Source organism: Tachyglossus aculeatus, chromosome 2, assembly GCF_015852505.1.
Source record: "Tachyglossus aculeatus isolate mTacAcu1 chromosome 2, mTacAcu1.pri, whole genome shotgun sequence".
NCBI classification, from domain to species: Eukaryota; Metazoa; Chordata; class Mammalia; order Monotremata; family Tachyglossidae; genus Tachyglossus; species Tachyglossus aculeatus.
In genome coordinates, this window is record NC_052067.1 from 34220216 (window position 1) to 34246097 (window position 25882).

General features: G+C 43.7%; 1 protein-coding gene across 1 annotated transcript in view; it reads left to right on the top strand.

Moving 5' to 3' along the window:
* The window catches only part of LOC119922424 (collagen alpha-4(VI) chain-like), a 78105-nt gene extending 62749 nt beyond the window's left edge, over positions 1-15356 (top strand). Inside the window, 10 exon segments of the mRNA XM_038742271.1 lie at positions 1090-1152; positions 1412-1447; positions 2336-2372; positions 3729-3740; positions 3829-4322; positions 6256-6346; positions 7488-8159; positions 10982-11072; positions 11191-11381; positions 15190-15356. Coding sequence (XP_038598199.1) covers positions 1090-1152; positions 1412-1447; positions 2336-2372; positions 3729-3740; positions 3829-4322; positions 6256-6346; positions 7488-8159; positions 10982-11072; positions 11191-11381; positions 15190-15356 — 1854 coding nt within the window.
* The last annotated feature ends 10526 nt before the right edge of the window (positions 15357-25882 follow it).

Here is a 25882-nt window from a genome sequence, read left to right on the forward strand (position 1 = left end):
GTTGTTATTATTAGAATCATCAGGAAGGCTTTGAGAGTTTAGAACATCTGTTTATAGCCTTGGAAGAGTCTTTGACCTGGGTAGCCATTCCTAGTCCAGAGCTGGCACTAAGAATGATTTCCCTGAGGCTACTCTGACCCGCTTGTAGAAGCACAGGTGGCTTTGGAGTGGCGATGGGGACAATCACATTACATGCCAAAAGCCTGCTAACGGTTTGGCTGGTAGCACTAAATCTTGTCCGTTCTATCTCCAAAGCATCTGCAGAATTTGCTCTTTCCCCTCCATCTAAACTGCTACATTGGTTCAAGAACTTGACACATCTTATCCTGACGACTGCATCAGCCGCGTCGCTGACCTCCTTGCCTCCAGCTTCTCCCTTGCCAATCCACACTTCGCTGAGCCGCCTGGGTCATCTTTTTAAAAAAATCATTCTGCACACACCTGCTATTGATGCCTGTCTACTTGTTTTGTTGTCTGTCTCCCCCTTGTAGGCTGTGAGCCCGTTGTTGGGTAGGGACCGTCTCTATATGTTGCCGATTTGTACTTCCCAAGCGCTTAGTACAGTGCTCTGCACCCAGTAAGCGATCAAAAAATATGATTGAATAAACGAGTGAATGAACACCTTCCCGCTTCTCAAATACCTCCAATGGTTGCCATCCCCATAGCCTTATATTTGGCCATTTCCCTTATCAGTAATGTAGTTTAACGTCTGTCTCCCCAGTTGGACTGAAAACTCCTTGAGGGCAGATACTGTGTCTACCAAGTGTATTTTACTGTTCTGAGTGCTTATTACAGTGCTCTGCACAAATAAGCGGTCAATAAATTCCACTGATTGATTGGATCTTTGCCATCCCACTTTAAAAAGTAACCAAAGGGGTTTCACGTCCACCCAACCAAGGAGTAGTTTAATCCATGAGGTTTCTGTTGCCTCTCATAAAATAACGCAAGTATTCTATACGCATCCATCCCTTTCTTCTCTAGGCTGTTTTCTCACTCCCTTCAGGATTCCAAAAAGCCAATTCAATCCCCTGAAATTGTAAAGCCTGAGTCCAAGGAGAAATCATTTGACTCTGGTCTGATTCATTTTAGCATACTGCTGGCTACCCTGGTTTAGGAGGAGTTCCAGGAGATCTCGGCCCACCTGGACCAATGGTAACAACTTGAATACAGTTTTCTTTGTCTGCCAAAAAAAAAAAATTGGGAAATCTAGGATTTTATTACATTAATAATATGATTATTTCACCATTTTTTTTGCATAAAATCTCAGTTAAGTATAGAAAAAAAAGTCCATAAAGTGAAAAAGAGAACAGGCATGTTGCTAGCCTCTAAATCTTTTTATGTTTCAAAATGAAACACTTCTTGGGTGTTTAGGACAAGCATTCTAAACTTTTTGGGTCTTCATTTATTCCAGGGCATAAAAGGACCCAGAGGTGTGATGTCTATGACGGTAAGGGGTTTTCAAGTTCTAAATTTATTTATGTCTACTGGAGGGTATCCTCATCAGGATGACCTGCTTCAGAAGGAATTTAGGTATTTTTACCTAGGGATGTCTGGGGACGAGGACAGGGGAGCAACACCTCAGCTGGCCTATGTCTACAACTACTCCATAATCCTGTCACCAAGAATGTCCGCATCCCTAGAAGCCCATCCCTCAAAGTACTGCCCAGTGGTCTGACACCCTAGGAATTGGCGTGGCCTGCAAGACAGATCCTGGTCCTAGTTAGGGCTTTCTTTTTTTAACCCCCAGGATAGATCTTATTCACTGAAAACATGCTCTGTGCCTATTACACATCTGCCACAATAGGATAAAAAAATTATCTTTAAAACCCTTATGATCCCACATGTTCCTTGTCACCCCACATTCTGCCTGATCCATATACCATACTAGTTTTCGAGATAATGGCCCCATGGAGAAAATAAGGCATCACCAGAAGGGCAGGAGAAAGGGTTGGGCAGAGGGAAGCGCCTCCGGGATGGGGTAAGGAATGAAGTGATACAGAAGTTAGAAGTGGGAGCTTATTCCAACCTACCGCATGGACAGTTAATATAGGACTAGGCAGAAAATGCTGGATGAATGCTGAGCTGCCTAGGCTGTTCCTCAGTCAGAGTTTCTGGGTGTGAAACTTTGGGGATGACTTTGACGGGAGAGACAATAAAGAGCAAGGTAGGGCTGTCTGCACTGGAAAAGGTACTTATTTTTTTCTTCAGGTGGAAGGTACCCATTGTTCATTCCAAGCTTCAGGTGGTATAAATTACCCAGGAAGTGGGCCCAGAAAACTTCTAATTCTTTATGTGGAAATTGAAACTTCATTTTACCCTTCTCTTTTCCAAACAGCCTTGTGAGATGGTCAACTTTACACGATTCAACTGCCGTGAGTATAGGCTCCATCCTTTCCTCATATCTGACAAATCTGCATCACCCTTGGCTTGCCAAAGAACCAAAGGACAGGAAGCTGCATGAGTTGGGCAATGGATTTGGACTGGAGGGAATTAGATGAGTTTTGGGAGATGAAGAAGAAAGACCCATGGAGGTCGGGGTGTAATGGGACTTGGTGTAGAAATGGACTTGGAACTATTTTTAGTAAGTAACTGTTCTCATCACCAAGTTACCATCAGAGAGCCAAGATCACCGGCTACCAAAAGACCAGGAATCATTTTCTTAGTTCTGGAGACAGACTCCTCTGTTCAGGGTTGAAGGAGCGAGATGGGCAGGTGACGCACTCTAGTACCTCTGCAGTCAGTTCTGTTTCCATTATATGAGCAAATGTGGAGTCTTTGTCCTTTGGATTTGTTAAAACAATGGCTAACCTAAGCACTAAAGAAATCAAGCGTTCGGTTTCAAGCAACAGACTCCCTACCCTACACAGCTACACAAAAAAACACTGTTTGAAAATGATTACTCTTCATTCTTAACAATATTCTTGCATTGCCTCTAAGCAGCATGGCTCAATGGAAAGAGCCCGGGCTTTGGAGTCAGAGGTCATGGGTTCAAACCCCAGTTCCGCCAATTGTCAGCTGTGTGACTTTGGGCAAGTTACTTAACTTTTCTGTGCCTCAGTTCCCTCATCTGTAAAATGGGCATGAAAACTGTGAGCCCCCCATGGGACAACCTGATCACCCTGTAACCTCCTGAGCGCTTAGAACAGTGCTTTGCACATAGTAAGCGCTTAATAAATGCCATTATTATTATTATTATTATATCACACTAGTTCTTTTATAAAAATCCACCTCTTCCTTCGTCAGTACGTTTTGCATTTGGGTTTCCGTTTCCTTGGGGCCAGTGGGAGGCAGACTCAGGACTCCAAATCTTTCCAGGATTAACGGTGATTTGACAGCAGGGCTACTTTTTATAATTGGGCCACCTTGCCTCCCTCTCCTCTCCGTCCTTTCCTCTGCCTCCTCTTTCCTGTCTCTCCCCTCCCCACCCACCTAGAGCCTTTCCAGTCCTCTGATGTTCAGAAAGGTTGTTGAAATTCTACCCATAGAGATATTCAAGTGTAAGAGAGAGAACTGTTTGCCTTGGCTGATTTGTGTTGTGTTGTGTTGTGTTAAAGGGAGGCAGGAACAGGTCACACCTCCTCATGATGGTATCTCTTCCCATATAAGATGATATAATTAGAAGATGTGACATCTCAGAACCCCACCCAAAGAACAGAAAAGTGGAAAACACGCTACTGTATAAAGGAACATAACCGTATTATTTCTTTTTCTGTTCCTTTCTCTTTCAGCTTGCTCATCAGGTAAATAGTTTTGCTCATTGGTCAGATCTTAAATCACGGATGCTGGTGGGTTACTGAAATCAAGTAAATGGCTTATTTTTTGATCCAGATACCCCTAGATGTCCGGTGTTCCCAACGGAAGTGGTTTTTGCCCTGGACATGTCTGAAGGTGTCACCCCATCAGATTTCAAAAGGATGATCGACATTTTGCTATCACTCCTGGAGAGAATGAATATCAGCGGAAACAACTGTCCAACTGGCGCCCGCGTGGCCATCGTTTCATACAACGACAACACTAGATATCTGCTACGCTTCTCGGACTTCCAGAAGAAGAATCTGCTCCTGGCTGCTGTTGGGCAAATACCTTTGAAGCATTCATCTGGCTCCAGGAATGTTGGCAGGGCCATGCTATTTGTAGCGAGGAATGTGTTCAAGCGGACCCGTGCTGGTATACTTCTGAGAAAGGTGGCCATCTTCTTTGCCGCAGGCTTGTCCAAAGATGCCACTTCTATCAATACGGCTACACTGGAGCTAAGCGCTCTGGGCATCATTCCTGCCATAATTGCTTTCTCGGATGTTCCCAATGTCCGTCGTGCCTTTGTGGTAAGTACGGCATGTACCTGGGGGTTGAACTAATTATATAGAAAGCATGCCTGGCTAAGGCTGGTTGTCAATCAATCAATCAATCAATCAATAGTATTTATTGAGCGCTTACTGTGTGCAGAGCACTGTACTAAGCGCTTGGGAAGTACAAGTTGGCAACATATAGAGACAGTCCCTACCCAACAGTGGGCTCACAGTCTAAAAGGGGGAGGCAGAGAACAAAACCAAACATACTAACAAAATAAAATAAATAGAATAGATATGTACAAGTAAAATAAATAAATAGAGTAATAAATCTGTACAAACATATATACATATATACAGGTGCTGTGGGGAAGGGAAGGAGGTAAGATGGGGGGATGGAGGGGGTACAAGGGGGACAAGGGGGAGATCATCTTCAAGAATATTTCTACAAGAGAAGCAGCTCCTCTATTTTTATGAAAAGGCAGTGTGGCCTAATGGATAGGGCACGGGCCTGGGAGACAGGAGGCCCCAGGTTCTAAGCCCAGCTCTGCCACTTGTCTGCTGTGTGACCTTGGGCAACTCGGTGAACTTCTCTGGGCCTCGGTTATCTCACCCATAAAATGGGGATTAAGACTGTGAGCCTCATGTGGGACAGGGACTGCGTCCGACCTGATTAATTTGAATATACCCCAGCACTTAGTTCAGGTGTCTGGCACATAGTAAGTGCTTAACAAATATGATTTTAAAAAAAGCGGGGGGCGCAAAAAAATTTCAGTGGGGGGACAGATCACTGCACAGGTGATTGGGCAGAGGTCAATTACGGGCAAAATTGGAGCAGCTAGGTAGTGTATTTTGGTGAAGCATCTGGTTTGAATTGATGTCGTCGTGAACTCTCCCAAGTGCTTAGTACATAGGAAGGACTCAATAAATATAACTGATTTATTGATATGTTCTGTCTAAGTACTGTAACTGCAAATTGCTCAAAAGCCTGGACAGTTGGAAAATGTGAAGATTTCACTGATCAGGGTCCCACGGGCAACTTCCCCAATTGCCCAAGATAGTTTTGCCACTTCTCCACTCCCAGCAAGCCCTAGCCAGCAGTTTAAATCACTGAGAAAGTGTGTGACTGGAGTTGGAGATGGTGCTTCTGAGCCAGCCTTTCAGCAAAATTATTTTCTCCAGGGAGGAAGCCAGTGACAATTTTAACAGAATGAAATTCTCACCTCATGTTACAGCTATTCAACATCCGTCCTCCACAAAAAGGATTTTAATAACATTGCCTGCCTGGCTTTGCATCCTATTCAGCTGAAACAATACTGAGAGTTTTCTGGACTTGGTAGCCTCATTTTCTGGAAGGCACAGATAAATCAGCTCCCAGCATACATATTTTCTAAGTCTCAGTGACAATTATTATTATTATTTTTTGCTTCACCCAGAATCTAGATTTATCAGCTATGTTGACCTTGCTTTCTTAAAACACTGGGCATTCCATAACAGAGTTTGTAGATATGGTCCCTGCCCACAACAGGAACAGCAACATCGAAAAGCAAAAAAATCATTCCAAAGGTTCCTAGTAAAAGTCCTTCAGTCCTGATCCTCAAAGAATGAAAGTTTAGGGGGAGAGCGTATTGAACAATTTGAGGAGAATCAAAAAAAGTTAAATATTTCTGCCCTCAACTAAGATAACCGACTCAAAAAGGCATGAAACCAAGGGTTGGAAGACCCAAAGACCTGCTGAACAGACAAAAGTGAGCTTATGTCAACTGGGCTGAATAGGGTCCCATCATAAACACATTATAACCACCCTGGGGCAGTTTGCAGCCGAAGCAGGTAACTGACGGTTAAAGCTTATTTTTTTTTCTAGAAATTTATCTGCTCCTTTGTTCTGTCACTAGTATTGCCCCGTCAGACAGAAAACTGAAAGTCCATCAACCTAAATAAGAATCATTTTATGTATGTTTTATACTAGATGGATGATTCAGAGCAATTTAAGCTGTTTGTTTGGGGAAGCAAGGAGGAACAGGACTTGGAGAGGCTGACCAGTTGTACGCTCTGCTACGGTAAATCTGTACATTCAACAGCTCATTTTGGGCTCTGCCAGAGTCGTGGATTTGCTGTAAAATTTGACTCATTTGTTTATACAGCATGATTTATGATGACCAAATCATGAGATTTGAGTGATTTTAAGGAAGGTTTTTAATTGTTCCTGTTTGAGTATCCATTTAGGGCATGGACAGTCCACTGGGGCTGCCAGAGTTTTTGCTCAGGGTCACAGAGAATTTGTTTGGGGAGGGGGGCTTCTTTTTGGTAGGACTTCCATCCTCAAACCTCTGCGGAGCCCTTGCAACACAATTCAGGCTAAGCTCCCCCAAAAGCTGTGGATGGGTGCTTACCATGAAGATGAGACCTGAGGAACGAGGACACGGAGGAGTGCACTGGGAATTTCCAAGGGAATTTCTGGGACTATGAGTCTCAGGAGTTACTTTTTTCCCTTCCTACTCAGCTCTCAGGTGGCTGCTGAGTGAAGCAGATGGGAAGAGGAGAAGGCTTCACAGACCCTTGCTCCAAGGCCCTCACAGTATTATGGTCTCTGCTCCTTCAGAAAGAAACTCAACCAAATTATTGCCTACCTAAGAATCATGACACTTTACTGCTGGAGGGAAGGAAATGAAGAGCGAGCGAGCCCTAGCTCTAGATCAGCTGACCCCAGGCACCAGTAGTAATAAGAGGCATTCAGGTTGAAAAACTTCCATTCTCAGAATACTGCTCTGAGTGGAGGAATCGTCATGATTTTTGCCCCACAGAAGGCATCCCAATGGCCACTGTTGTGCCCAGAAAAGACTGATATTTCAGCTTCCCTTCAGTAAGAATGGCTAACTCAATGGCTGTAGGCTGTCAACTTTTTTTTTGCATCTTTTAATTTGCCATTCTGTTTACCGTGGAATCTGAGAAAAAGGAAAATTGGTCATGTTCAGTATTCACCCTTTAGATACCATGATTTTAAGGAAGATTTCACTGACCAAGTTCAAAACACGTTCTTTGGGATTCATGGGCCCCCCAAAATTAATTTTCTTTCTAAAGTTCTCTTTTGAGGGACACATTTTCTGTAATGAAAAAGAACCGGAGAGAAAAGGTTGTCAGCTCTTACTGCCTGCTAGTCACTGGTGGATTAATTTCTCATTTCTCTGGGTTCCTCTCTAGATCCTTGCAACAGGGAACTGGACTGTGAGGAATACAATCTGTCCCCCATCCCGGTGAATATGGACATTGCCTATGTGGTGGATGGTTCACGGGGTGTTAGGAGTGAAACGTTCAGTGTCGTGAAGCGTTTTGTGAGCACCATGCTGGATCAGTTTGTCATTGCCACCCACCCCCAGACATCCAACACTGGGGCCCGGGTGGCCTTGGTGCAATACGCACCTCCTGGTTTCTTCCCTTACGAAGACATTCTACCAGCCGAGAAGGAGTTCGACTTGCTCACCTACCGCAGCGGACCACGGATGAAGAGCCACATTCAAACGTCCTTCCGCCAGGTGAAAGGGCCACCTGCCATCGCCCACGCCCTGGAATGGACGATGGAGCAGGTGTTCTTACAGGCTCCCTTCCCAAGGAGAAACAGGGTCTTCTTTATAATTCTGGGAAGCGAGACAAGTGCCTGGGACAGGTCAATTCTGAGACAAGTTTCACTGGATGCCAGATGCAAAGGATACACCTTATTCACTGTGGCCCTGGGCAGAGCTGTTAGCATTGGTGAACTGGCTGATCTCTCTAGTTCCCCTTTAGAACAACACCTGCTGAGACTGGACGACGCTCTGGATCTTGAAATGCCATATGCCCGGCGGTTTATCCGGGCCTTTCTCAATCTCCTAAGGAGTGAGTAGCAGCGGTGGGGGTGGAGGACTTGGCTGGCGGAAAACGGTGACAGTTATAACGCAGAGGCATTTGGCTGACTGTACTGGATCAGGCAATGGGACATTTGGGGGAAAACTGCAGCATGAGGCATGAAGTGGCGGAGTTGGGACTAAAATCCAGATCTTCCCAGACCACTGATCAGTCCATTAGAATAGAAGACGAGCGCTTAGTGCAGTGCTCTGCACACAGTAACCGCTCAATAAATACGATTGATCATCATCATCATCAATCGCATTTATTGAGCGCTTACTATGTGCAGAGCACTGCACTAAGCACTTGGGAAGTACAAATTGGCAACATGCAGAGACAGTCCCTACCCAACAGTGGGCTCACAGTCTAAAAGGGGGAGACAGAGAACAAAACCAAACATACTAACAAAATAAAATAAATAGGATAGATATGTACAAGTAAAATAAAAAAATAAATAAATAGAGTAATAAATATGTACAAACATATATACATATATACAGGTGCTGTGGGGAAGGGAAGGAGGTAAGATGGGGGGCATGGAGAGGGGGACGAGGGGGAGAGGAAGGAAGGGGCTCAGTCTGGGAAGGCCTCCTGGAGGAGGTGAGCTCTCAGCAGGGCCTTGAAGGGAGGAAGAGAGCTAGCTTGGCGGATGGGCAGAGGGAGGGCATTCCAGGCCCAGGGGATGACGTGGGCCGGGGGTCGATGGCGGGACAGGCGAGAACGAGGCACGGTGAGGAGATTAGCGGCGGAGGAGCGGAGGGTGCGGGCTGGGCTGGAGAAGGAGAGAAGGGAGGTGAGGTAGGAGGGGGCGAGGGGATGGACAGCCTTGAAGCCCAGGGTGAGGAGTTTCTGCCTGATGCGCAGATTGATTGGTAGCCACTGGAGATTTTTGAGGAGGGGAGTAATATGCCCAGAGCGTTTCTGGACAAAGATAATCTGGGCAGCAGCATGAAGTATGGATGGAAGTATGGATTGATGATGATGATGAAGACGAGGGATGTGAAGACACTGTTTATTCTTCCCTTTGTGAGCAGGAGGCTGTGGGGAACCAACTGGTTGTGGGGCCTGGGGTGGTGCTTCGGTCTGGGGCCCCCACATTTAGAGTCTAGCTTGGGTTGAGAGGGATCTGAAGGGGACTGCCTCGTGCCCAGGAACAAGGGATTCTAGGAAACAAGAAATCAGAATGTTGGCCAACAAGCAGCAAGCAACCTCAGGTTGCTCACATGGCCTGTGGTTTTTCTGGTTTCAGGATGTCATGCTCCCCTCCCTTTCGGGCATGTCCTCCGTTGCTCCCAATCATCTCAGTATTTCTCCTAACTGGCCCAAATAGAGTTCTATCCTTCTCAGAAGAGCCCAACCACTAGAAACACACTCTCTCGGATGCACCCGAAAGATGGGTCACACTGTGCTTCCCTGACTCAGTATTCATGTGAGCCCACTGTTGGGTAGGGACGGTCTCTGTATGTTGCCAACTTGTACTTCCCAAGCGCTTAGTACAGTGCTCTGCACACAGTCAGCGCTCAATAAATACGATTGATTGATTGGTTCAATCATATTTATGGAGCGCTGACTGTGCAGAGCACTTCCTTCAATCGTATTTATTGAGCACTTACTGTGTGCAGAGCACTGTACTAAGCACTTGGGAAGGACAAAGCACAAGTCGGCAACGGAGACGGTCACTCATTCATTCCTTCAATCGAATTTATTGAGTGCTTACTTCCTTCATTCCTACAATCATATTTATTGAGCGCTTACTGTGTGCAGAGCACTGTACTAGGCACTTGGGAAGTACAAAGCACAAGTCGGGAATGGAGAGAGAGAGACGGTCATTCATCCATTCAATCATATTTATTGAGTGCTTACTGTGTGCAGAGCACTGCACTAAGCGCTTGGGAAGGACAAAGCACAAGTTGGCAACTGAGAGAGAGAGAGAGACGGCCATTCATTCTTTTATTCCTTCAATCCTATTTATTGAGCGCTTACTGTGTGCAGAGCACTGTACTAAGCGCTTGGGAAGGACAAAGCACAAGTCAGCAACTGAGAGACAGAGAGACGGCCGTTCATTCATTCATTCCTTCAATCATATTTATTGAGCGCTTACTGTGTGCAGAGCACTGTACTAAGTGCTTGGGAAGGACAAGGCACAAGTCTGAAACGGGGAGAGAGAGAGAGAGAGAGAGAGAGAGAGAGAGAGAGAGAGAGAGAGAGAGAGAGAGAGACGGTCATTCATTCATTCACTCAATCGTATTTATTGAGCGCTTACTGTGTGCAGAGCACTGTACTAAGTGCTTGGGAAGTACAAAGCACAAGTCGGCAACGGAGAGATGGTGTACTAAGCGCTTGAAAAGTACAATTCGGCAACCAATCGGGACAATCCCTATCCAACACTGAGCTCACAGTCTAGAAGGGGGAGACAGACAACAAAACAAAACAAGTAGATAGGCGTCAATACCATCAGAATAGATAAACAGAATTATAGACCTATACACATCCTCAATAAAATAAAAAGAGTAATAAATATGGACAGACATACACAAGTGTTGTGGGGAGGGGAAGGTGATAGGGCGGAGGGAGGGAGGGAGGGTGATGGGGAGGGGAGGAGGAGCAGAGGAAAAGAATTACACTCCAGGTATATCCCTGAAAGAGAGGGGAAGTTTTTTGCCTTGGTATAAATCTTCATTATACACCCTGCTCATGTTCTCTTTCCTTTACACATGAGGAAGAGAATTGGGTCCAACCAGCTCTTCGGAAGAAATACGGAATACTTCATGGACTAAAAACAATCTCCCCCCCACCCCATGATTTTTCTGTAGGTGACATCAATCCTTACCCTCCTCCAGAACTTCTCAAAGAGTGTGAAGAGCAGAATCGAGGAGATAACAAGGAACGCTTGAATACAAAGAGGTAGGCCTTATGGTACGAGCTTAGCTGTGTAAAAAACATTATTTCTGACAGGAGGAGAGACCGCCAAGCACGGAGCACAAGCGAGGAGTCTACTGAACCTCTCATATTGTTTCCACAGGTTCTCTCTCAAAGACTCTGACTATATGGAAAGATTGGAAACCCCTGAGAGGAGAAAAAGCTTCTTAGGGGTGAATTCAACAGCTGAGAAACTCACCACACCCCAAGGAGAAGATAATTATTTCGAGGATAATAAATATGCTCCTGAAGAAAATAGAAAAGAGCTCCCAAAATAGACAACTGGAAATGCAGGTGCCTACTATGGTAATAATAATAATAATAATAATGGCATTTGTTAAGCTCTTACTATGTGCAAAGCACTGTTCTAAGTGCTGGGGGGGGGATACAAGGTGACCAGGTTGTCCCACCTGGGGCTCACAGCCTTAATCCCCATTTTACAGATGGGGTAACTGAGGCTCAGAGAAGCTAAGTGCCCAAGGTCACACAGCAGACATGTAGCAGAGCCGGAATTCGAACCCATGACCTCTGACTCCAAAGCCCGTGCTCTTTCCACTGAGCCATGCTGGTAGATATGGTTTTTGGTAAGGTGGTATTTGGTTAGGTCATGTACATTTATTTTCAAAAAAATCTCTTTACTGCTGGATTGATACGACTGATACAATAAATATGATTGATTGATTGATTGATTTTCAAAATCATTCGAGGGTATTTACTGAATGCTTACTGTGTGCGGAGCACTGCACTAAGCACTTGGGGATACAACAAAATGTACATTTTTACCTTTCATAGTGCTCAGTACCAAATGCTCCACAAAAGAGTTTCCTTTATAAAAACTCACGGAGTCTAATTCATTCAATCGTATTTATTGAGCGCTTACCGTGTGCAGAGCACTGTACTAAACGCTTGGGAAGTACAAGTTGGCAACATATAGAGATAGTCCCTACCCAACAGTGGGCTCACAGTCTAGAAGGGGGAGACAGAGAACAAAACAAAACATATTAACAAAATAAAATAATTAGAATAAATATGTACAAATAAAATAAATAAATAAATAGAGTAATAAATATGTACAGACATATATACATATATACAGACAGAGATGAATAGAAAGTTAAAGTTGTAAGCTACTCGAGTAGGAAGTGGAGGCTCACAGTCTAGAAGGGTGAGACAGACAGCAAAACAAGTAGACAGGCATCAAGAGCATCAAAATAGATAGAAAGAATTATAGATATATACACATCATCAATAAAATAAATGGAATAATAAAACAAAAGTGCTGTGGGGTGGGGAAGAGGGTAGAGCAGAGGGAGGGAGTCGGGGCAATAGGGAGGGGAGAAGGAGCAGAGGAAAAGGGGGGCTCAGTCTGGGAAGGCCTCCTGGAGGAGGTGAGCTCTCAGTAGGACTTTGAAGGGGGGAAGAGATAGTTTGGATAGTAGTCTAATGGACTACTTCTAGTCCTGATGAAAACCAGAAATCTGTGGAAGTCTGCATGAGGGCGGACCAAAGGGCTAATCTCTATATCCCAGTGCGTACTGCAGTAGGGGAAAGCCCAACAGTGGCAAATATCCAAATATGCTTTCTCTAAAATTAAGTAAATTTAGAACAAGATGCAATCGACTTTCCCTTTTACCACATGAATGACCTTGTGGGGTGCGTGGTTTGTCCATGCACACATTTACGGGGAGTCTCATCATCCCATCCCTACAGGCGCAGCGATATCCAGTTGTTGGGATGCCCCAGAACTTCCCCACCGCTCCCATTTTCAGCAGGTTGGAACCACACGAACACACCAGAGGCCTTACAAAGCTTTTTTTGGCTTCCCAGAGAATCAAACTCACCATTCTTGATACCGACAGTTACACTTAAGATCATTATACAGAAGTTAAGCAAAACTCACTCACCACATGTAACATTTGGAAGTTACACGGAATTACATGGAATAATTAGAGAAGCAGCGTGGCTCAGTGGAAAGAGCCCGGGCTTTGGAGTCAGAGGTCATGGGTTCGAATCCCGGCTCCGCCACATGTCTGCTTTTAGACTGTGAGCCCACTGTTGGGTAGGGACTGTCTCTGTATGTTGCCAATTTGTACTTCCCAAGCGCTTAGTACAGTGCTCTGCACATAGTAAGCGCTCAATAAATACGATTGATGATGATGATGTCTGCCGTGAGACCTTGGGCAAGTCACTTCACTTCTCCGGGCCTCAGTTCCCTCATCTGTAAAATGGGGATTAAGATTGTGAGCCCCACATGGGACAACCTGATCACCTTGTAACCTCCCCAGTGCTTAGAACAGTGCATTGCACATAGTAAGCGCTTAATATATGCTATAAAAAGTGAGAGAGGTGTCAAAGGTACTTAAGTGGGGATGAGAAGAATGACTGTCTTGTAAAGAAGTAACTACCTTAGGCAGGAAAATTAGCCTCAGTTACCTCATCTGTAAAATGGGGATGAAGACTGCGAGCCCTCCGTGGGACAACCTGATCACCTTGTATCCCTCCCCAGCGCTTAGAACAGTGCTTTGCACATAGTAAGCACTTAATAAATGTTATCATTATTATTATTATTATTATCTGACTGCTCTAATCTGGCTAACCCCCATTTTGTCCATTTTTGGGGACCTGGGCAAAAGTCATTCGCAGGTAGGGCATCTACTCTCTGGATTTAAAAAAAAGCAGCATTCATTTTGTAATAAAAAGTATCTGAGCTTTTAAATTGAGGAAATCACTATATTTGCTCTTTCTGAATAGGAAATAAAAGCTCTTTGAATAGACGTGGTAGAGTTCAGGGGAAGTAAGAAATGGATTGGACAGTTGCAAGAAATAAAATATGAAAGAGGATGAATGGTTGAAATCATTTTCTGACATTAGGAGAAGTCTGACCAAACTTTAAACTAGGAAAGAGCCCGGGCTTTGGAGTCAGAGGTCATGGGTTTGAATCCCGGCTCTGCCAATTGTCAGCTGTGTGACTTTGGCGAAGTCACGTAACTTCTCCGGGCCTCAGTTCCCTCATCTGTAAAATGGGGATTAAGATTGTGAGCCCCCTGTGGGACAACCTGATCACCTTGTAACCTCCCCAGTGCTTAGAACAGTGCGTTGCACATAGTAAGCGCTTAATAAATGCTATAAAAAATGAGAGAGGTGTCAAAGGTGATTAAGTGGGGATGAGAAGAATGACTGTCTTGTAAAGAAGTAACTACCTTAGGCAGGAAAATTAGCCTCAGTTACCTCATCTGTAAAATGGGGATGAAGACTGCGAGCCCTCCGTGGGACAACCTGATCACCTTGTATCCCCCCCAGCGCTTAGAACAGTGCTTTGCACATAGTAAGCACTTAATAAATGTTATTATTATTATTATTATTATTATTATTATTATTATATTATCTGACTGCTCTAATCTGGCTAACCTCCATTTTGTCCATTTTTGGGGACCTGGGCAAAAGTCATTCGCAAGTAGGGCATCTATTCTCTGGATTAAAAAAAAAGCAGCATTCATTTTGTAGAAAAAAGTATCTGAGCTTTTAAATTGAGGAAATCACTATATTTGCTCTTTCTGAATAGGAAATAAAAGTTCTCTGAATAGACGTAGTAGAGTTCGGGGGAAGTAAGAAATGGATTGGACAGTTGCAAGAAATAAAATATGAAAGAGGGTGAATGGTTGAAATCATTTTTTGACATTAGGAGAAGTCTGACCAGACTTTAAACTAGGAAGGAGCATGGGCTTTGGAGTCAGAGGTCATGGGTTCGAATCCCGGCTCTGCCAATTGTCAGCTGTGTGACTTTGCGGAAGTCACTTAACTTCTCCGGGCCTCAGTTCCCTCATCTGTAAAATGGGGATTAAGATTGTGAGCCCCCTGTGGGACAACCTGATCACCTTGTAACCTCCCCAGTGCTTAGAACAGTGCGTTGCCCATAGTAAGTGCTTAATAAATGCTATAAAAAATGAGAGAGGTGTCAAAGGTAATTAAGTGGGGATGAGAAGAATGACTGTCTTGTAAAGAAGTAACTACCTTAGGCAGGAAAATTAGCTCCAGAAGATGACTTAATAGATAGTCCCTCTCACAAATATAATCTAACTGTATCCACATTTGATTTTTCCAGATGTCTGCTCTATGGCACAGGACAGAGGGGAGTGCCAGGACTATATTCTGAAATGGTTCTACAATTTAAAGCAGAAAACCTGCATGCAGTTCTGGTATGGCAGCTGTGGTGGCAACCCCAATCGATTTGAAATACTGCACGAATGTGAATCTTGGTGTGTCAAATAATACCAAGGCTAAGGAAATCATGTAGAAGCAGCGTGGCATTGTGGATAGAGCACGGACTTGGGAGTCAGAAGGTCATGGGTTCTAATCCCGGCTCTGCCACTTGTCTACTGTGTGACTTGGGGCAAGTCACTTCGCTTCTCTGCGTCAGTTACTTCATATGTAAAATGGGGATTGAGACTGGGAGCCCCACGTGGGACAGGGACTGTGTACAACCCAATTTGCTTGTATCCACTCTGGCGCTTAGTACAGTGCCTGGCATATAGTAAGCACTTAACAAATATCATAACTATTATTATCTAAACCAGGTGCAACTGTTCATCTGGGCAGACAAATTCAGGGAGGAAAGGAAGAAGGACTAAACTTAAGTTAGTATTAACTGTAAATTTCAGGGACTACATAATGTAAACCTTCCAAAACAAGGAAGTAAGGCTTGAACCGCATTTGTTATCTAGTTGTCTAGTTAGGCGATTTTTATATATGCCATCTCATTAGTCAGTATTAATGATTTCTGATTTGTGAAGTACCAGCCATCAGGGGCAAAGACAACTCTGTCTTGTCATAAGGTTGTGTTGGAAGGGATTTTATTTCTTTATTTATCTGAATTTTCCTACCTCTGAATGGGGGATCTACATACTGTAGATCCAAGAAAGGATCAACTAAGGGAGAGGAAACCTCTCAGGTAGGGAAAGGGAAGTGGAGGGAAGGGAGTTTGCTGAAGCTATCCTGATGACCAGCCCCCAGCTGTGCAGAACCCTCACCTACTTCCAAAAGTACGAGCAGCAGTACGGTCATCCCCTCTCACAACCAGGCTCTTCGACAAAAGCAGCAGAATGGGGAATTTACTTAAAATGTACAAATGCCAATCAAAATGATACTTGTTCTGTTTCGTAGCATCACAACAGGGGTCTTCTGTATAATAAAGCAATAGCTCATAAAGCAAAAATAAATACAACCCATGAGATCGAATTAAAAGCGGACTGACAAATTTTCATTTCTATAAACTGCAGTGCTACAATATATTCAGACCTGACAGAGTTGTTACTCCAACAGCTACTTTTTATGGAGTGGTATGAAAATATTAATCAACAGCATTTCTAGTGCCTTCTAAGTGCACAGTACATTTTTAAGTTCTTGAGATGATAATGATAATAAGGGTGTTTGTAAAGCACATACCATGGGCCAAACACTCTGCTATGTGGAGGGGCATATTCAAGACAATGGAATCAGACACAGATCCTTCCCGTACGAAAATGGTAGGAGGGTTCAGTGCACTTAAAGTGTTTACAGTCTAGTGGGGGAGACCAACTGTCAATAATTTCCAGATAGAAGGAAGCAATACAGAATAAAGATATGTAATAAAAGTGCTACAGGGGCTGTGGGGAGAGGAAGAAGTATCAGACTGTGAGCTGGCTGTGGAAAGGAATACGTCTGTCATTATATTGTACCCTCTCAAGCGCTTAGTTCAGTGCTTTGCACACAGTAAGCGCTCAATAAATATGATTGAATGAATGAGTGAGTGAAGAAGGGCTTCCTGTCCAAGTGTGACTGACTCATCTTCCTTGGCTGTTGAACGGGGCTGTGTGGAGAGCAAAGGGCTTGGCAGGGGAAATCGCGGTAATTATTGCAAAGGTTGGGAGTTGCATTAATGAATTGACAAAAGGGGCTGGTACCGTGAGCTGCTCACTGCCCTCTCAGATCACTAATCCCCCGGGCTGTCAGGGAATACGGGTAGGGTGGGAGCTAGCAATTGAGAGAATTTAATATCAGATCTCCCTGCTGCTTCGGTAGTTCTGCTCCTTAAACCACCCTCTCCAGTCAATGGTTTCCCAAGGAGAATCTGGGGAGGGTGCAGTTTAAGGAACAGAATTCTTGGAGTGGCAGGGAGTTCATCTTTTTCCTCCCTATCATCATCTCTTTTCCCCTTGCTTTCTTCTTCCTTTTCCCCACCTCTTCCTCTCTTTTCCCTATCTACCTTTCCGTTTTACCAATCTCTCTTTCTCCCTCTCCAGCTGCAAAATTCCAAAGACAGTGCTGGGGATTCTGAGCTGATCTGGCACACTTGCTGAGCTGAAGAAGGGCCTGCCATTAGTTTTCCAATCCCAGGAGGTCCAGTGACTTTTGCAATATTTCAGGATCACCACCTATCGAGGCATCAAACCCACCCTACTCCTGAAAACAGTGTCTGACGTCCTCCATCAGACAGCCTCGTTTTACTCAGTACCACAGTATTGGCTCGGGATCTGGCCACTTCACGAGAAATGAATGTCGTCTTCCGTTTTTGTCACCATCAAGGAGCATCCTGATGGCAGGTTTTGCTCCTCGGTGTAATCTTAGCGATAAGCCGCCATTCCCAGCTGAGGTCACAAGGTGGGAGCAGTACTCCTTCCAAAGGAAAAGGGAGCCTAGGTGTCTTTAGAGATAATAATAATAATAATAATAATGACATTTGTTAAGCGTTTACTATGTGCTAAGCACTGTTCTAAGTTCTGATTGCATGATAGGGTAGCCATTCCTCAAAAATCTCCAGTGGCTGTCAACCTACGCATCAAGCAAAAGCTCTTTACTCTCAGCTTCAAGGCTCTCCATCCCCTTGCCCCCTCCTAATAATAATGATGACATTTATTAAGCCTCACCTCCCTTCTCTCCTTCTCCAGCCCAGCCCGCACCCTCCGCTCCTCTGCTGCTAAACTCCTCACTGTACCTCATTCTCGCCTGTCCCGCCATCTACCCCAGCCCACGTCCTTCCCCTGGCCTGGAATGCCTCCCTCCACACATCCGCCAAGCTAGTTCTCCTCCTCCCTTCAAAGCCCTATTGAGAGCTCACCTCCTCCAAGAGGCCTTCCCAGACTAAGCCCCCATTTTCCTCTCCTCCTCCTCTCCCCACAGCACCTGTATATATGCTTGTACAGATTTATCACTCTATTGTACTTGTACATATTTACTATTCTATTTATTTTGTTAATGATGTGCTTTAGCTTTATTCTATTTGTTCTGACGACTTGACACCCGTCTACATGTTTTTTGTTGTTGTTGTCTGTCTCTCCCTTCTAGACTGTGAGCCCACTGTTGAGTAAGGACCATCTCTATATGTTGCCAACTTGCACTTACCAAGCGCTTAGTACGGTGCTCTGCACACAGTAAGCGCTCGATAAATACGATTGAATAAATGAATGAATGAACTTTTAAAGTTTGAAAGAGGGATGGAGTCAAAGTAATCAGGGGGTCAGGGAAGGAGAGGATTTGCCTGATGGCAAAGCAGAGTCACCAAGGAGTCTGACCTATTTCATTTCTGTGGAAGTAAAAATTGTGCCTGCTATTGCACCACTTTCTCAACCTGTGGTAATTGAATGGACAGACAAGAGATACAAATTATGCCTTCAAGCTTCTCTAAAAAAGCACTCGTGCTCCTTTCTTCTGTAGGTTTGTATTAAGAAATGTAAACTGATGTAACTAATAAATTCAGGTCCCGTTTTTCTGAGATTGGAGCTAATAGTTGAGGCTCAGAGTGAACAGGAAGCATTTGGGAAGAAAACACAGTTACAACCACCCAAGAGTAAAAGTCACAACCACCCAAGGGTATTTGCCAAGTGCTTACTATGTTCCAGGCACTGTACTAAGCACTGAGGCAGATACAAGATAGCAAGTTGGATACAGGCCCTGCCCCACAAAGGGCTCACAGTCTTTATCTCCATTTTACAGACCAGGTAACTGAGGCATAGAGAAGTTGGGTGACTTGCCCAAGGCCACACAGAAGACGTGACAGAGTCGGGATTAGAACGCAGATCCTCTGATTCCTTGGCCTGTGCACTTTCCACTGAGCCACGCTGCTACTCAAAACCCATCTCATTTGATGGCTTATTCCATGTATAAGCCACACTGGCTTACTTAATCAAGTGCTATAGTAAGAAAATCCTTCCCTGCCCCTCTCCTAACCTGGGCTGAGACTAAACAATCAGCAATGAATAGTTCTCGGAGGAAAGAGCAGTTTTTAAACTCTACTTAGCTGCCACTACTATTCACTCTACTACAGATTTCCAAGGATTGTGAGAAGCTGGAGATGGCAAACGTTTTCCGGTTTTTTTTTTGCTGATCCCTGGCAGTCGGCCAATACATTTCAAGTTTGCTAGAAATTTCCTTTGAGTCTGACATTAATCGATCACTGGTATTTATTGAGCACACAGTATGTGCAGACAGGGCACGATATTAAATGTTTGGGAGAGTACAATACAATAAAATTGGTAGAAAAGATCTCTGTCCTCAAGGAGTTTAAAATCTAGTCAGCCCTTCCAGAAGAATTCATCCTCCTGTCACACACCTCACTCTGCAGCAAAGAGGTGATTTCTTTCTAACTAGATCCATGAAAATACTTGAGGGAATGCCTAGAAACACATAATTATTCTGCAGCTGTGAATGGAGATCATCTTAGTTTTTTCCTGCTTTAAGACAGTAAGTGTAATTTCATTGTGGTGGAGTCCATTTCCTTTTTAAGAAGGTGCAGAATCAGGGAATTATTTTTAAGCATTTGGTGGTATGTACAAACACGTTATTCAATCTGCCTCCCACCAGAATTGCTTAAACAGACTTGGCAGAATTCTTCTTAAAATATCACATACAATACTAACCTCTGAATCACTTTCCTCAGAAAAAAGTAGTACCAAGGTAAATGGAAAAACAGCAACTCGGCAGCAGAAAGATGTCAAAACTAATTGAAACCATTTGCAAGTTTGTTCTCAAATGGCAACTGGCCTTTCTGGATCAAGCTCACTTTCTCTGGAAGGGAATTCCCTGGTGTGAATCTTTGGAATAATTTTTACCTTATTGTGCCTGGGACATGAGGCACAGAGGATTGCCCAGGACAAAATCCCCAGCTGAGCCACAACACAAACAAAGAAAAGGAATGATTTATAGTTGAAATCAATACACTCATATTGGGTCCAACCAACTTTGCGCTTAGTATACTGTACTAAGCACTTGGGGGACAAACTAGAAGACGACACCATCCTGGCCCATAAGGAGCTTATAATTAGGTGGGGAGACAAGATATAAAATCATTTACAAATAGGAGAAAGAATGTACCATATGTACAAAAGTGCAGCCAGAAGTTGTTAGTGCAAAAGGGCTAACTAAGGTGCTGTACAAATACCGAGATGATAGTAGGGAGGATTTGACCTGGAGAGAAGACAATCGATTCGAGAAAAGCCTCCTAGAGAATATAAGATTTCAGAAGGGCTTTGAAGATGAAGAGAGCTGGGGTCTGGAGCACTGGGGGTGGGGTGGGGAGTGGAGATTTGAGGCACGAGAGCTAAGAATGAGGCACAGTAAGATTGGAAAGTTGGGAGGAACTGAGTATGTTTTCTGGGCTGTAGTACGAGAAGACAGTGTACAGGTAGGAGGGAGAGAACCGATGGAATATCTTAAAACCAGTGGCAGAAACTTCTTTTTGATGTAAAGATGAATGAGCAAGCACTGGAGGCTTCTGAATGGAGATAGTTGTGCAGAATGACATTCTAGAAAGGTGATCCAAGAAGTAGATTATAACTTGGAAAGAGAAGAGATTGGAAGTGGAAGAGGCTGGCAGCAGGGAGACTTCTGAGGTGGCTGCTACAATAGTCAAGTATTGATGTGATGACCTGTTTGAGGCTGAGAGACACAGGGAAGCCAGTGGCGAATTTCGAAGATGTGGGCCGAGTGATGCTTCGGGAAGATGACCTGTGCAGCAATGTGTGGGCGCAGATTGGAGAGGGGAGAGGCTGAAAGCAAGGAAACCAGTGAGGCCGCTGCTGACAGAGAAGCAGAATGGCCTGGCGGAAAGATCACAGGCCTGTGAGTCAGAGGGACCTGGGTTCTAATCCTGACTCTCTCCTTTGTCTGCTGGGTGACCTTGGGCAAGTCACTTCACTTCTCTGAGCCTCAGTTACCTCATCTGTAAAATGGGGATTAAGACCGTGAAGCCCATGTGTGACATGGACTGCGTCCAGCCTGATTATCTTGTATCTACCCCAGCGCTTAGTATAGTACCTGGCAAGTAATAAGCACTTAATAAGTACCATTAATAAAAATAATCTAATTGGGATATCATCAGAGCTTGAACCAGGGTGGCAGCTATTAAGGTGGGGATGAAGGGGAGAGAGGCAGAAATAACGATTCACATCAGTGATTCGCAGGCTGGCATTAGAAATGGTTTTGGAACTTTTCTAAGAACCAGATATCACCGATTTTACAAGGACTGAATCAATCGTATTTATTGAGCGCTTACTGTGTGCAGAGCACTGTACTAAGCGCTTAGGAAGTACAAGTTGGCAACATATAGAGTTCCTACTCAACAGTGGGCTCACAGTCTAGAAGACTGAAGTAAAAGGAATTAGGATGGGAAAGATTTATAAAAGCAGAGTGAATCCTGCTATCACATTCCTAACTCAACAACTTAACCGTAACTAAATGAGAAGTCTTTCCCTTACCCTTCAGCACCCTCAGCTCAGTGAGAAGAGGCACTTCCTCTGGCTTTATGTCTTCTCCATGTCCGGTTGTTTCTTCTTCATTTCTTGGACCTATTAGAATACAAAATTTTTGCTTTCAAAATTTCTCTGCCTAGAATATTAATCTCTTTGAAAGAGGGGTAATACAAATCAGATTTTTTAAATTAGCAAAGGTGAAATTTTTCCATGTTTGGTGTCAGATTTGAGGAGGTTTCATTAGTCACGCGGCTTGAAAAACATGTCTTCCATCATGTCAAATCTTTAATCTTTTTTAAATAAATCAAATTTAGAAAACAACATTGCTATCATTTAAGGAGTATTATAGCAGATTGGATTCTACCCAAGTATGTGGTAATGTTTGCTGTTCCCTGAAATGACTGGATCTGACAGCACTGCTTCTGGGAAATGTGGGCACCTATTCTCCATAAAAGAGTGTAGCCAGAAGCTAATACTAAGAAGCTCTTGAAGGAAAGATTCTCCCCAGCTAGATTGTAAATTCCTTGAGGACACGATTTGTGTTTTATAATTCTACGGTATTCTCCCAACCAAACAGTAAGCTCTCAATGAATACTATTACTTGGGATAGAGCCTAAGAGTAGACGGGACCTAAGGGAAGGATTCCTCTTTTTTGAAAAAAGATGATTTCTCTCTCCCCTCCCATCTGTAAAATGACATAGGAGGAAATCTTTAAGCCTCTGGAAATATAGATGGGGCCAAAAAGCCCTCAGTTCTTTTCCTCACTTCTTTCTTTCTGTGGTTTCTCTGATGGCTATCACCACGTTTGACCTGTCCCCAATATCCCTTTGATTTAAGAAAGAAATTTTATTTTGACACTAAGACTCTACTATGAAGCTGAGTATAAAACCTTTCTTTTCCATGTCCAAAACTCCTGACTAAACCAACTTGAAATTGTTTAATACCCCCTAGAGACTAATTAGCCAATTCAAGCGATGAGCATTAGTTCAACCACCTAGACCATTTAACCAGGAAGGGAGTAGTGGGAAATTATGAGTGGGTCACGTGAGCTATTAGGAAAACTGAAGCTGACATGCACAGAGCATTTGTAGTACTAAGCTTGGCTATTTTTATATCTTTATGAATTTGGAAGTGAATCTGAATATTGTGTTCTTTGTTACAAGGTCAGGAGTGAGACTGTGGGATTTCACTTGTAACTAGCAGACTGAGAATATGGAGATGTGATACCTAAGAAAGTATCAAAAGTAACAAAGCCATTAGGCATCTTGCTACCCCACTGAAGCTTTTAATAACAATAATTTTTGCTCACTACTCCATGACTTCCAAAGCATGCTCAGACACTGAGTCCCAGCAGTTGAAAGAGAAGGCTAAAGAAATTCCATGATGTGCTGTTCTTTGAGGATTAGGACTTCCATGTGATGTCCCCTCTATGCAGATACATTGACTTTTGAAGCAGCTCTTAAGAAGGATGGTCAGTCCAAACCTACAATAATTCACTTTCCAACTCTCTTTATAAAATAACTAACAAATCTTAGGCTAAATAAAGGCTAGCTGGATTAAAACATCACAAGTAGTTCCAGGTTAAAGGCAGAATGGTAACTTGAATCTATTTTTCCCCTCTTCCCCCCCACCGTTTTTTTTTTTCTCATTCCAAACCATCAACCTCAGTACAAGGTCTCCGAGTTCATTGGAGGAAATCCAAGATGCCTCAAGGATTGTGTTGAGGAATAGCTATAGTCCATTCTAGAGTTTCTCAACTCTCATTGTTGTGAAGATTATACCCAAATTTCTCCTCTTAAAATTAAGCCTTTCTTTTCATTTCTTCCTTTTGGAAACAGCTGGTCACTAATCTCCATATTGGAGCTCAACCAGAACATGCAACTTTTTAATTCATCAGTTAGCCTTTAGGTCTCCAGGCTGAATAATCTCACTTCAACATTTCCTTCTTGTCTAATGTACTTTTCCCCCAAAATAATTCAATTCATCCCAGTATTCGATTCATCAATCGCTCTCATTGTCCTTCTCCCTCAGCATCCAGGTTCTCTTTCCTTTGAGTTTGAGTTGCCTCAATCAGGAGAAGGGTGAAAGGGAGCCCCAAAGTGCCATACACCCAAAGGTCTCTTCAGCCCAATATTCTGTTGCTGACAACGACAATAAGACATTTTGAGGTGCTAACAGCTGTTGGATGCATCCATCCTCAGAAGAACAGATGCATCACGCTCTTTTTCCAAACCAAAGGGTTCTATTTTCACATGCAAGCTGCTCCATCCCCTAATCACTGTGGTTGTTTTTCCCTAAGTTTTCCACTATTTTGTCCTTCCTAAAACAGGTGCTTTAGGTGTTAATGAAAATGTTCATAGTATCCAAAGGGCCACTACCTGTTTGTTTGTTTTTTATGTCCTGCCTGATGCTTGGAATTTTGTTAGCCCTTTCAGTTGTTGTCCTAGATTGGACTTGTGAATTTTAGGGAACAATAACTGGCTCAAAGATCTTTTCCCTGAGTCATAACGAATAGTTCGGAAGCCACTATCATATACCTGAAGCTTAATTTTTTTCCTAAATGCATCATCATCTTGCCCTTGCTCATCCTGAGACTTCTCTGCCACTCTCCTGTCCAGTTATTCAACTTCATGAACTCTTTCAGCATTTATCCCCATCTGTATGGAATTCCGAAAAGAGCTTGGTCCCATCTGCCCATTTGGAGTGCTCACTACTCTTCCATATTTGTGGTTTTAAGTAGAAATGGCTGAACAAAGTTGCAGTTATGAGGAATATTCAAGTTGGATTCCAGTACTCATAATCTTCACATGTCCCAAAACTGTCTATGAGGGGCATGTGTGAAACATATTTTATCCCAGAATAATCACTTAACTGTAGCTGGATCAAATTGTTGGGTCTTTTTTTTTCTTCACTTGCTTTGAGTGAGTCTTTGTTTTATGGAAAAACTTAATTCCCATAAACCAGGGAACTAGCTATCCCGTGTGAGAAATACAACAGATGCTTGCATTCCTCACTTCCCTGGAAACTTAAGGAACAGGGTAAAAGGCTATCGGTCTCCCAAAATGATTTAAATCAAGTGTGTAGAAGCTGGGAAACAGTATAGGTGGCCGTTTCAGGTTCCTTTCAGTTCTAGGAATGATGCTGTGCTAATTGCTAATAAAAATGGGAGTAAATAGCTCTTTCCACTGCTCTGAGCATTTTCAGGAATCTATGGTCTTTAAGTGTCCTACAATATTCACTGAATGAATGAAAGAAAGTTACCTTGCGCTGCCTGGAAGATGACTACAGACACCTTCTGACTGGAGAGTTTTATAATCTGTTCGCATGAATTGAGTCAACACTGTAGCCATGTTTATTCTATTAACACGAACACTGAGAACCAGCGTAGCCTAGAGGAGGGAGCGCAGGGCTGGAAGTTGGGAGATCTGGGTTCTTAACCCAGCTCTGCCACTTGCCTGCAATGTGACCGTAGGGAAAGTGGCAACTTCTCTGTGCCTCAGTTTTCTCATCTTTAAAAGTGTCTGATTTCATTGCATCTACACCAATGCTTAGTGTAGTGATTGGCACATAGTAAGTGCTTAAATACCTTACTATTATTATTATTCTTCTATCTCATCCCTTCTCATTCTCATCAAAGCAACGGCCCCCTCCCTTTTTCCCTCCCTGACCACCATCTTCAACCACTCACTTTTCAGTGGCTCCTACACCACGGCACCCTCCAGTTATCACACTCCCCAAACTCCTTGAGCAAGTTGTCTGTCTATACTATTTGCCTCTACTCCAACTCTCTTCTTGACCCCCTGCAACTTTCGAGCCCCACCCCCCACCACGGAAACAGCTCTCTTTGAGGTCACCAATGACAACCTCCTTGCCAAATCTAATGGCCACTACTCCATCCTAATTCTCCTTGACCTTTCCACTGTCTCCCACACTGTGGACCCCCCTTTCTCCTGGAAACATTATCTAACTTTGGCTTCACCGAAACCGTCCTCTCCTGGTTCTCTGCCCATTTCTCGGACTGCTCCTTCTCAGTCTTTTGAAGACTCCTCCTCTGCCTCCCACCCTCTAGGCTCA